Source organism: Malus sylvestris, chromosome 4, assembly GCF_916048215.2.
Source record: "Malus sylvestris chromosome 4, drMalSylv7.2, whole genome shotgun sequence".
NCBI classification, from domain to species: domain Eukaryota; kingdom Viridiplantae; phylum Streptophyta; class Magnoliopsida; order Rosales; family Rosaceae; genus Malus; species Malus sylvestris.
This window is the reverse complement of record NC_062263.1, coordinates 19,655,723-19,668,172: the sequence shown is the minus strand read 5'-3', so window position 1 is coordinate 19,668,172 and position 12,450 is coordinate 19,655,723. Positions and strand designations below refer to the sequence as shown.

Sequence of the window (12,450 nt, the reverse complement as noted above, 5' to 3'; positions counted from 1 at the left end):
ATTAAACTTGATATGGATACATTTTAAAATCAAAGAAAAAAGAATGTACCCATATACGTTTAAAAATGGATTAGAAAAAAATTGAATAGATTTTATATATAAAAAAAAAAGAGGAAAACTAATGAAAATGGCTTGAAAACTTTGAGTTTTAATGATAAGGACAAAATAAAGGGTAAAGTGAATAGTACCAGGATTGACTTTTTAGTATAAAAATGTGGTTTTTCGTTAAAGTGAACAATACCGGATGCTTTTCGTTAAAGTTCCCAAAAAAAAGAGGGTACATTTTACATATAACAAATTGGTATATTTAAGAATGAGTACATTTTAAGATTAAAAAGTTTTACATGAATGGGTACATTTAGCAAAATAAAAAGTACAAATAAAAACAATATATATGGGTAAAAATACAAATAAACTTTAAAAAATATGGGCACAAAAAGAAATTAATATATGGGTACAAATTAAAAGTGAAAATAAAATTAGTACAAGTTAAAAAAGAATTACAAATTAAAAATGGGTACAAACTAAAACTAAAAATATATGATAAAAAATTTAGTCATAAATATAAATATACTAATTGTAACATTTTTAACATTAAATGAATGTATTTAGAAATAAAAAAATATTTTATTATTGAAATAATTAATGATGTTATTAATACCCAGGGACCTTTATCAAAATTTGAAAAGGAATAAGATTTTAATCAATGAAGTAGCAAAAAGAAGGATGAGAATCTAATTTTCCCTTAATTTTATTAGTTTTAGTCATGTTTGGCAGGAGGCTAATTATGTCGGGAAAACATTTAGCCAACTATGCTCACTCTATCCCCTATGATGTAAGGACCTAGATTGTCTGCCCTCCCCCATCTCATCTCCTTCCCATGCCCTTCTATTTCTGTGGTCACGGTTAAGCCACGTAAACATTTTATATTGATTTTTTTATAAAAATAATAAAACAAAAAGTAATGGGAATATAAAATGTTGACGTAGTTTAACCGTGACTATATAAATATGAGGGAATGGGAATAGTATGGGATGGGGAGGGCAAACAATCTAGGTCCATGATTGTCACAGCCCGTCCCGAGATTTTATTTATCGAGGTTGTGAAATGATGAAAGTACCCTTGATGGTTACTAAGGTATGTGTGTGACATGTTTTGAATAATGCATATTTTCCTAAGTTTTGGAAAATTTAAGTTGGATTAAAGGATGTGTGTATATTTGTGTGGTTAGGGAATTAAAGAGTGACTTGCTTTGGGTGGACCACACACACACACGGGACACCTCCTCTCTCCCTTCCCTGAGCCCTCTCTCTCCCCTCCTTCTCAGTTCTCTCTCTCTCTCTCTCGAACCGTATGGACAAGAACCCAAAATCCCTCAAAACATCACGGATCGACGCCAATAAGGTGAGTTTCTTCATCTTTACAACCTCCTGAGTTGAATGGTACCATTTTTGGAACTTAGAACCTTCGAAATCACGTGAAATCCGAACCCCATTTTGAAATCACTGTTCATGCACACGTGAATTGTTGAATTTCAAGGAATTCTAAGCTTACAGGGAGCTTAGTGAGGTCCCAAGGAAGCTCGGAGTACTTAGTTTGAAGGTTTTGGACGTTGGGATCGTAGGGTTCGAAGTTGGCCGGTTTTCTTGGATTTTCTCCGGTGAGATTTCGTAATTTTTAGAGCCTTAAACTAGTACAACGTGATTCTACACGCTTAGGGCTTTAATTTGATATAAAATGCGTGAAAAATGGTTGAGAAATGACGGAGAACAAGGAGATTGAAAAATCTCCAGTTTTCCGGTGACTGGAGGAAGAAGGAGACGCGTGTAGGGGCGCGTGGGTCCGTGCCCCTCCCGACGCGTGGGGGCACGTGCGGCCTCGAAATTTTTTTCTAAAAATACCTCGACGTCCGTGACGTCGAGTAGGTCACTGTGGTATATTCATATACCCAAATTGAGCATCGTATGAGAAGTTATTATGAATTGTCAGTTATGTGCTTTAAATAATGTTGTTTTAGTTGTTTCGCATATAGGTGAGACCTATCCCGAGGACGAGCGCGTTCAAGGACGTCACGGGGGTTACGACCCTTCGACTTACCAGTGAGTGGGCAGTTATTTTCTGTTATTACCTATATACTACTGAATTTCCCAGAAATTGAATTTAAATGAAAGTATGTTTTTAAAATGCCATGCATGCATATTGCGAATTATATGAATTAGTAATTGATGCATATATATGTGAAATGGTGCTGTAAACGCACAGGTGAGTATCATGTGAGTTTTATGTTATTCATGTGAACCATCGATGATGTGAATTGTGTTGAGAGCTCATAACATGCACCCCTGGTGTTAGTGCTTATATTATTCACCCGAACCACACGCTCACCTTGGATCCAAGTAGGTGCATGTCGTATAGACCATGAGAGGGTTCCGACATGTCGTACAGACCATAGAGTGGTTCCGATTGTAGGTGATTTTAGATTATTATACAGCTGTTGATGAGAGAAGCACTAGAGCGTATTCTTACACCATTCTTATCGTACAGACTACTTCAGGTAGTTCTGATTTATGTGCAGAGTAGTGCCGTACAGGTCACTGTGGTGACTCCGGTTAGTTTGGATATTGAGCTATGGAATTAACCGTACAGGACCAACTGCAGGGTCTCCGGTTGATTCATTATGTCACCTGTTATATTGATGCATTCTTAATCTGTTATTGACATTTATTACATGGCATACTTTCTGGTTTTGATAAAGATTAGTGATTTGAGATATTTGAAGAATTATATGCATATTATGTTATTTTCTGGGAAAGTATACAGGTTTTACAGCGAGGGGTTAGAAATGTTATTAATCGAAATGTTTTTAAAAGCTTTGTTTTACTGACCCACTCAATTTTGTTTTGCGCCCCTCCAGGTTCTAGTTAGCAGCTGTTGGTGGCCCACGAGGATTCCCACGGTGTACTGACATACTACATAAATGTAGGACTCACCTTCGGGTGTTGTAATTTAGTTATGGTCCTACTTGACTGCACCTAGTACTTGTGCTCTGAATATGTGTGTTTCACATTTAAACTTACTCTAGCATGCTAGTTGAACATTATTGCTAGTAGTTGGTTTTTATTCCTTCGTAATTCTTGTAACTTTTGCTTCCGCACCGCGCTTTTGGTTACGTCATGCTCACGTGGCGGCCAGCACCCCTTGATTATAGGATCGGGGTGTGTCAATGATGTAATTTGGATTTGTACCTCCCTTCATTCTAAACTATCGTTATTAAATAATGCTTTTATGTACTGATGGCCTTGGTGATTCTGTTTTTTTTTTTTTTTAAAGGCAATAAATTAGTTTTTATTAAAGGAAAAAAAACAGTAAGTGCATTTCACATCACTGAGGATTTGAATCACTTTCCACTAACCATGCCACGAAGAACACACCGAGATCATTCTGCAGGTGTCTCTTGAGTTGTGACCTAAACAACTGATGGTTAACCAAACAGTCAACCTATCAAAAAGTATAAATTGGCCAAATGACAAAATATTGGGACGACATTCGAAATTGTTTGACCTCGTAGCTTAAAAACCGGCAAGTTTTCTAAAAAGGGAAAAGGTGCGTGGTAGCAAAGATCTTTGAACTTTACTTCATATTTAGTTTTTTTTCTTGAATTCTCATATTAGTTTCTTCCGTCTTTTAACTTAATTATGCGTTGCATGAGTGATCATTATGTCAAATTTGTCTTTTTTCCATCTAATTTAAGGGTATAATGACCCATATAGAAAATAATTCTAATTTATTTAAAAGGAAAGTTGGCTTATTAAGGTCAAGGAGGAGTTACTCCTCAAAATATTTAGTAACATAGTCACAAAATTTTGTACTTATAATTGATATGTTAAAAATCACTATGTAAAGATCACCAATAAAAAAAATCAATTAAAACTAAGATCGTTTCGTCAATCCCTAAGGAGTTCCGATCATAAATACACAGTTTATGAATAGGTCATGAGGTAATAAAGGGGAGTTCCTTCTCAATCTTTGAGGAGCCAAGTCTAAAAAAAATCAATTTTTTAATTGTTTGGATGAACTTCCTATTTTATCTCTCAACTTAACATAAAAATTGACAGAGTTAATGAAAAGACTACTAGTATAACAAATGACTTAATTCGAATATAGTAGAGTTTAGAGACGAAAACTTAACTCGTGGTATAGATCAGAAATTTTTAGGACAATTTAGCCAAAAAAAGAGAATAAGAGAGTTCCTTAAAACCCCTAAGAGGCCCACTTAGGTAATTTAAACTCCTTATCAGCCCAGACTCCAGAGCCCACTTAATACTTATTTTGTACCTGGCCCACCACACCCTTTCCATCTTTATCTTCCTTTTAAGAAAAAATAAAAATAAAATAAAAATCCATCATTGGGACAGTTATGTGTTTCTTTTGCTTTTCTGGCTGTGACAGTTAGGTTCTGTCCATTTTAAAAGTCGGTTATGACCCCCCTCCAAAACCCTCTACACTTCCTCCGATGCCTCCACCTGTCTCATCCAACGGCTTAAATTCCATCTAACACATCACTCACGGTTACTTCTCCGCACCAAACTCTCAGAAATACAAAATTCCCGCAAAAAAAAAAGAAAAAAAGCGGGACTCGCGGTTCCAAGTCACATCATACGTGTCATGGCGCCTGGTGGGTCAGATAATTGCACACCACGCGGCGCAATTCGGTTGGCCAAAAGAGTGGGCCCGTAGGCTTTATCCACCTGCCGTCTCGTTTCTTCCAAAGAAACCCATTCGTCACCTTTTATTTATTTATATAAATAAACTTGGCATTTTATCTGAGTGTCGTCCCTCAAAAGTTGAATCTGGAGCGCGAGCCAGGCTTTTTCATTTCGGTATTTTTGCCGCTCTGCACGTTTTCACCCGTTTCTCGAAACAGAATTGAAAACCCTAACCCTTATCGCATCCCGCGCTATTTCCTCTCGCAGATCTCACTCGACAGAAACACCCCTGATTTGTTTTCTTGAATTTCAGATCCGCAACTTTCCGAATTCGATTCGGAAACGCTTTGGATCTCCGAGCTCCTCTTTCTTCTATCGGATTTGGATTTCGATTTGGATTCGTAAGAGAAGGTTAGTTTGTTAATTTTTACTTGAAAATTGGTGATTCCGATGTTTTTGTTTTCGTTTTTCTTGTTTTTTATTCGATTCCTTGCTTTTAGGATTAAAAACTGTTTTTGAATTCTGGGGGAAAAACTGTGGTTCGTGATCCGAGCTCCGGTAATTAGGATTCGTTTTTGGAATTGGAATTCTGATTGAATGCCGTCTCCGTATCACAGTGCTTGTTATTGGAAATTTATTGAATTTCGATTCGTGAGTGGAGTTGTAGTTGGATGGGTGAAGAGGCAATTTGTGTGGGGAAATTGAGAGATGGGGAAGTGGAAACAGAAAACTCCCCGAGAGCTGAATTGAAGCGAGAGCACGAGTGTCTCGGAGATGATAGCGCGGCAGATTCGTTTCCAAACAAGAAGCAAGTGAAGGAGCATTCCAATGAGGATATACGTTCGGAAGTATCAAACCCCGTTGTGTCTCCGAAAGAGAATGGCTCCACTTTTCAGGACATTACTAGCCAACCTGCTGAATTGGTAAATAATAACCGAACAGAGTGCGCTGAAGTTGAGTCCTCATGTTCGGGGAATCCGGGCTCTGAGGAGACCTTGAGCGATGGACAGTGTACCGTGAATGATAATTGCCAAATTGAGAATGAGACGAATGGTGATGTATTGACCTCTCGGGTTGTGGTTGAAATTCCTAAGCTTGCCAGTTCATCTGGGATTCGCAAGATTACGTTCAAATTCAGCAAGAAAAAGGAGGATTGTGACTCTTCACATGGAAATGCTTATGAGGAGTCCGGAATGGACTTTCAGGCAACGGCTAGTACAAGTAGGGAGTTTCCAGCAAGTTCATATTGGAGGCAGTGTGCTGAATCCGGCAACTTTCATCCTTGTGCTTCTAATTGGGAGTTGGAAGGTTCTACTAATGTAGTTCCGAGCAGCTATCCTTCAAATGTTAAAAAGCTACTGTCCACTGGTATTCTTGATGGGGCACGAGTGAAGTATGTTTCCTCCCCGCCAAAGGTATTATATCAAATATATTGTTTTTTCTCTGTTGGATGCAATATCTGCTTGCAGTGAATATTTATTTTCTGTAGAGGTTCTAACATAAATTTTGGCAGATAGAGCTACATGGAATTATAAGTGGCGGTGGTTATTTGTGCGGCTGCTTATCATGCAATTTCACCAGGGCAAGTTTACTCACTGTTTACATTGTTTTGAGTTTAAGTGCAATATTGCTTATGGGCTTATAGCTAATTGATTCAATGAAATGAGCAGGTACTCAGTGCATATGAGTTTGAGCAGCATGCTGGTGTCAAGACTCGGCATCCTAATAATCACATATACATGGAGAATGGGAGGCCAGTTTATAGCATCATACAAGAACTGAAGACTGCTCCTCTAAGCAGTCTGGATGAAGTGATAAAGGATATTGCTGGTTCTGCTCTCAACGAAGAGTCCTTCCGGATTTGGAAAGGTAATTTTTAAGCAGCAACACTTTTCTGAGTTTTATTTTCATTTCCAAAATAGCTCTTCTTCCAATAAACCTTTTAAGATTGCTCGTCTCCCAATTATTGAATCAATACTTGACTCACACACATAAGATTTGTGGACCTGCAAAAGCACAAATAACGTTAGACCAAATCCATATCCACTTAGGTAGGATCTCAAGTAGGGGCTCAACACAAAATGGCGTATGCTCTGCATCAAAAGCTTTCGCACTTGATCACACTACCTTTGTTTGGGAACTGAATGAGCGATTCCCATAGGATGATGATTATGATGTGTATATATGTTTTGGACAGTAACTATTATATGAAAATGAAGGAGGATGGGAAGGAAAGTGGTTGGGGAAGGAGGGGGAGGGCTTGTCAGAAGAAAACTTCATTGCTTGGTTTGAGCTTGATTCCAAGTCATGTTTAATTTCACCATCATTTTTCTCAACTTCCTTAGACAAATATCATATATCTCAGATCCAGAAAATCTGACATTCATGAAGCTCATTTGTCATGTGCTTGATGAGATTTTGAGGGTAGTGTAATATAATCAGATGAAATGTTCACTAATGATAGAACATTTTAACAAATTTTGGGTTTTCAAAATGCTTATGTTGGAATACTGGAAGTGCTAAGGAAAAAGCGATCAACTGAAGGGAAACAAAATTGTGTCCAGTTGATATATATGTTATGTTAATGTGATATTGAGACCCTAATGTTCCTTTTTTTTATATATATAAAACATTCTGCAGCAACTCTTTATCGTATTGATGGAATGGCTGAAGTGGAGAAAAGACATCGTGTGAAGCTCCCTAAATTGCCTCATCCAGTTCCCAGGTAATAAACTTAACACATGGTACACTGAATATAAGTCCATCATTAAATTTGTTAGATTAATGTAACGGTGATTGAACTTAATTTAATTACAGGCTAATGGAACATTTTAGATTCTTTTACCATTGTCTTTGTCATTCAGATTAAGATAACTTGTTTTGTGCATGAAAAACTGAAACTGTATATGCTGTGCAGACCAAGCTTCCATGCAACTATGAACCAGAAGAAAACTGCTGAAGGTGGCAATAGGAGAAGGTTCACCTCATCCCTTTGCCCCCTTTTCTTATTTTGATTCTTTGTGAGTTTTTTTTTTTACAAGATACTGTCAGGGTGAGTTTTGTTTGATTCAGAAATTTCTGCTGGTTGATAGGGATAATGATCTTCACCGGTTACTATTTATGCCTAATGGACTTCCAGATGGAGCTAAATTGGCATACTATGTCAAAGGGCAGGTAATTATATAGATATAGTTATCATGATGATGCTGGTTTCAGGTGTCAATGCCTGTAACTTTTGATCTTTAAATGATTTGATGCTTTCATATTCCCAGAGATTGCTTGGTGGCTATAAGCAAGGAAATGGGATAGTCTGTAATTGCTGTGACAAAGAGGTAAATACTGAGCTGCACAGACCACATCAAATTTGAGTCCTGCATATTGGTCTAGCCCCTCCTTCCCCTTTCTCTCATGTCAATCTTACTCTTTATATGTAAACAGATAAGCCCTTCACAGTTTGAAGCTCATGCTGGAATGGCTGCAAGGCGTCAACCGTGAGTAGCTTCTAAAGAGCTTTGGCTGCTGTTCTAGTTTTTTAGTGTGTCATGTGTAGATAATTTATTTCATTTTGCAGCTACCATCACATCTATACTTCCAATGGATAGTTGTTTAGTGTGTCATGTGTAGATAATTTATTTCATTTTGCAGCTACCGTCACATCTATACTTCCAATGGATTGACACTTCACGATATAGCCATGTCATTGGCCAATGGGCAAAACCTGACAATTGGTGGCAGTGATGGAAATGATGATATGTGTGCTGTGTGTGGACATGATACAGGGGATTTGATTTTCTGTGATGGATGCCCTCGTGCTTATCATTCAGGTTGATATTGTTTCTAATTTTTGGTACTTGATTTTAGTTTTGGATGTATACATTTGTTCTGTGTCCTTTAAGTCTTGCTCATCAACATTTTAGATCACATTTTGATATATTCCGTTTTGTTCTTTCCCCGGTTGAACTGAAAATTTAGTGGTTTGATGAATGATTTTTGATCTACATCACTGTCTTCTCAATCTAATGATAGGAAGTATTGTCCCCATGCTAATATTACACATGTTTGAAAAAAAAAAAAATAATATATCAATTCTTTTGGTGGAAACAAAGTCATCATATATATTGATGTTAATAATTTTAATATCCCTATGAATCAATCAAGTTAGTAGTTGTTAGGTGTTTCATTTTTTTTTTTTTTGGGTCTAACTTTGTTTATATTGCAGCTTGTTTGGATTTACCATTGGTTCCTCAAGGTGATTGGCATTGTCCAGATTGTAGAGATAAGTTTGAACCTGGTAAAAAGGCTGCTGCTGGGGAATCTTCAAATATTGGAAGACCTATTGTAATACGTTTGACACGGGTCTTCAATGCACCTGAGTATGAAATTGGTGGCTGCGTTGTTTGCAGGTTGGTTCCTCTTGTGTATAAATTCCATTCATTTCTTGTGTGCATTTTAAGTAGTCTGACATGAATGACGGTTTTCACGAAGTTGGTTAAATTTTGAGTGTCACATCATGCTCAACACCCATGTCTACAAACTATTTTGTTGGAAATTTGGTACCCTGGTTTCTAGGCAATTTCTTGCAATATATTTTTTTTATAATATCTCTCGAGGACTCTTGCGCTATAATTTCTTTACTTGATGCTTGCCATTTGGTTATCACTCATAGGTGCTAACGTATTATTTTGTATTTTTAGGAGCCAAGATTTCAGTGCAGCTTTGTTTGATGAACGAACGGTTATAATCTGTGACCAGGTATGACTTAACATTTTTGCTCTTTTGATCACATGCAACGAGAGTTTGTCAAAATTTTCTCTCTTTAGTCATCTTTGTTTTATTCTTACCATTGATTCTTGTTCAGTGTGAGAAGGAGTTCCATGTGGGTTGCTTACGGGACAGTGGATTATGTGACTTAAAAGTATGTTCTGAATGTTGTGGTGGTTAAATTTTTTAAATTTTCTGGGATGCTAATTTATATTTTATGCGTCTTACTGCAGGAACTCCCCAAAGATAAATGGTTTTGTTGTGATGACTGTAATAGGATTCATTCAGCTTTACAGAATTTAGTATTCAATGGAGCAGAGCATGTTCCAGCTCCATTATCAGATACAATAATCCGGAAGCATGCAGATAGAGGTTTGCTTATTGATGGAGTGGCAGATGTTCAATGGCGAGTTTTCAGTGGAAAGAGTCGCTATCCGGAACACCTACCCTTCCTTTCAAGGGCTGCTGCTATTTTTCGAGTAAGTACATATATGTGCGTTGGAATTTCTACCCTTATTCTTTTACGCTCTTTGATGCATTCCTATTAACGTATGGCGCTGAACTTGGACTTGGTGTTTTATTCTTTCCCATTTGTATGTTTAAAATCCCCAAAGAAGTAGAATTTACTTAGAACTGGTAAGTTATGTTTCAGAGCATCAAAATTTATACAGGATGAATATATTAAGGGAGTGGCTTCTCTCATTTATCACTTGGCGTTCTAGATTAGGCTTCCTATCTAAGTTTTATGTATTTTTCTGTTACTTGTTAGTTGTCAATTGTGTATATACCATATGTTGTCACTTAATTTGGTTGTACGGACAAATTTATGCTGAATAGTTATCAATGTTGTCACCTTCAAATTGATTGTGCTCAATTGGCAGGAGTGCTTTGACCCTATTGTTGCACAGTCTGGTCGCGACTTGATCCCTGTTATGGTATATGGGTAAGTGGTGGTTTTTAATTGTTCCGCTGATTTTTAGTTTTTTGTTGCTTCCTGTAATTAGGAATTTTTGTGTAGCGTTTGTTCATCCAATGTAAATTTCTATGACTAATATTATGAAATCAATTATTTTTCCCGGCATGTTTCAGGAGAAATATTTCAGGTCAAGAGTTTGGAGGCATGTACTGTGTTGTTTTGATAGTGGGGTATGTTGCTCCTCTGGTGTTAGTGCGGATTGTAGCATTTGATGGTTTTATCACACCATTTCACACTAGTAATAATTTTCGTTTATGTCCAGGTCTGTTGTTATATCTGCTGGTCTCCTTAGGGTTTTTGGTCGGGAGGTTGCTGAGCTTCCGATCGTTGCTACTAGTAGAGAACATCAAGGAAAAGTGAGTATGATTTGGAATCTGCTCTTGTTTATTTGATATACTTTAATGTTTTTCCTTTTCTATGAAAATTACCCTTTGTTTGAAGTTTGACGTCATTGTTTTTTGGTGTTTTTAGGGTTACTTCCAAGCACTATTTTCATGTATAGAGAGGTTACTTATTTCCCTGAAAGTGGAAAAACTGGTTCTCCCCGCGGCTGAGGAAGCCGAGTCAATCTGGACGAGGAAGTTAGGATTTAGAAAGATGAGAGATGAGCAAGTAAGTGTATACAGTTATTTGAATTGCAGATAGTGCGGAGTTAGAGAGAAATTGATTTTTCTAACTCGGTATTACAAAGCGGGCTGTTCTTGTTTAAACTTTTAACATTAACAGCTTAATTTTTTTTCTTACGTTCCAGTTATCGAAATACATGAGAGATGTGCAGTTGACAATTTTCCGAGGGACGTCAATGCTAGAGAAGGCAGTGAAGTTGACGGATTGAAAACTTGCCAATCTCCCGAAGTTCCGCACGGCAAAATTAGATGTAGAAAGTGTTTTATTTGTGTTGTTTTTTTTTTTTCTCATATTTTTCAGTTAGCGCTTGACGTCTCCTGTAATATCGCTGCTATGTTTAGTTATGCTGGTGATTCGCCTCTCCAATAAGCATCAGTTTGAGGATTTTAGAGAGTAAAAGAGGAAGAGGAGTAGGAACAATGTATGTAAAAAGAGAAGAAAAGAAATTGCATGCTGACCTTTTATCCTGCATGCATGCGATGCCACATTTGTTTTTGTTACTGTATGACGACATTGTTTGCCATAATTCCCATTTGAACGGTTAATTTGCTTCTAGCACTTTTGGATTTAATACAATGAATGGTAACTCATGTAACATAAAAGTGGTCACAAAGCCGGTAGTTACGCACTTATCTCAGACCTTGATTCATATTAGTTTGGGAAGCCTCATAATATTATTCTCGACTCTTTTTGAAGATTGTAATCTTTTATAATCCTATCAATAAAATTACTATTGTTTCACCCAAAAAAAAAAAAAAGAATCGGTCACAAACATACAATAAATAAAAAATGACATTAAACAGGCAACTAAAGGGCAATAAATCATGATTCATATACAATTATTTCTTGTTTAGTGTTTTTTTATTATCAATTTTTGTTAAACATTAGTGATCAGTTCTATTTGTGCATATTTTCCAAAACTATTAAGATTTGTTTATGCTAGATTAGGCTACAATTGCATTTCACAAAAAACATGAATCTGATTGGATTTGTAATTGGTGATTCCAATATTACACTCCCATAAACTTCCACATCCAGAAATTTTTGAGTGCGATGGAACCACTTGACCATCCGACCATCTAAACCTTCATTTTGTGTTATTGGGTACATGTTCGAACTTTTTTTATTTTATGAATAAACGATATTGTTTACACTAAGAGGGAGCGGGTAGGTTTAGCCTCTTAATGAGCTAGCAATAATGTGGTTCAAATTCTCTATTGACGAGAATCGAACCTAAAATCTCTCACTTACAAATGAAGAAAAATTCCACTAAACAGTAGTACTAAGTGGCATTCGAACTTAATTAAACTTGTGATTTTCATTTTTGCGGAAACCTCCGATTGGGCCCGGTCGGGCCTATGGGTTTTGCACAAAGTATAG

The 12,450-nt window shown here is 36.8% G+C and overlaps 1 protein-coding gene across 1 annotated transcript; it reads left to right on the top strand.

Moving 5' to 3' along the window:
- The first annotated feature begins 4,817 nt into the window (after window positions 1-4,817).
- Window positions 4,818-11,615, top strand: LOC126620208 (uncharacterized). Its single transcript, XM_050288723.1, has 19 exons — window positions 4,818-5,117; window positions 5,207-6,121; window positions 6,220-6,288; window positions 6,377-6,575; window positions 7,347-7,431; window positions 7,624-7,683; window positions 7,799-7,880; window positions 7,979-8,038; window positions 8,145-8,197; window positions 8,352-8,530; window positions 8,926-9,109; window positions 9,401-9,458; window positions 9,565-9,621; window positions 9,701-9,946; window positions 10,349-10,410; window positions 10,557-10,613; window positions 10,706-10,799; window positions 10,915-11,055; window positions 11,195-11,615. Exons 2-19 carry the CDS (start codon window positions 5,378-5,380, stop codon window positions 11,276-11,278), a joined length of 2,514 nt encoding a protein of 837 aa, XP_050144680.1. The 5' UTR covers window positions 4,818-5,117; window positions 5,207-5,377; the 3' UTR covers window positions 11,279-11,615.
- The last annotated feature ends 835 nt before the right edge of the window (window positions 11,616-12,450 follow it).

Excerpts from the sequence above, each read along its gene's own strand:
- LOC126620208 (XM_050288723.1), top strand. The coding sequence starts at position 5,378 with ATGGGTGAAGAGGCAATTTGTGTGGGGAAATTGAGAGATGGGGAAGTG. Across the intron at positions 6,122-6,219 it reads ATGTTTCCTCCCCGCCAAAG|ATAGAGCTACATGGAATTAT; the intron begins GTATTATATCAA and ends AAATTTTGGCAG. Across the intron at positions 11,056-11,194 it reads GAAAGATGAGAGATGAGCAA|TTATCGAAATACATGAGAGA; the intron begins GTAAGTGTATAC and ends CTTACGTTCCAG.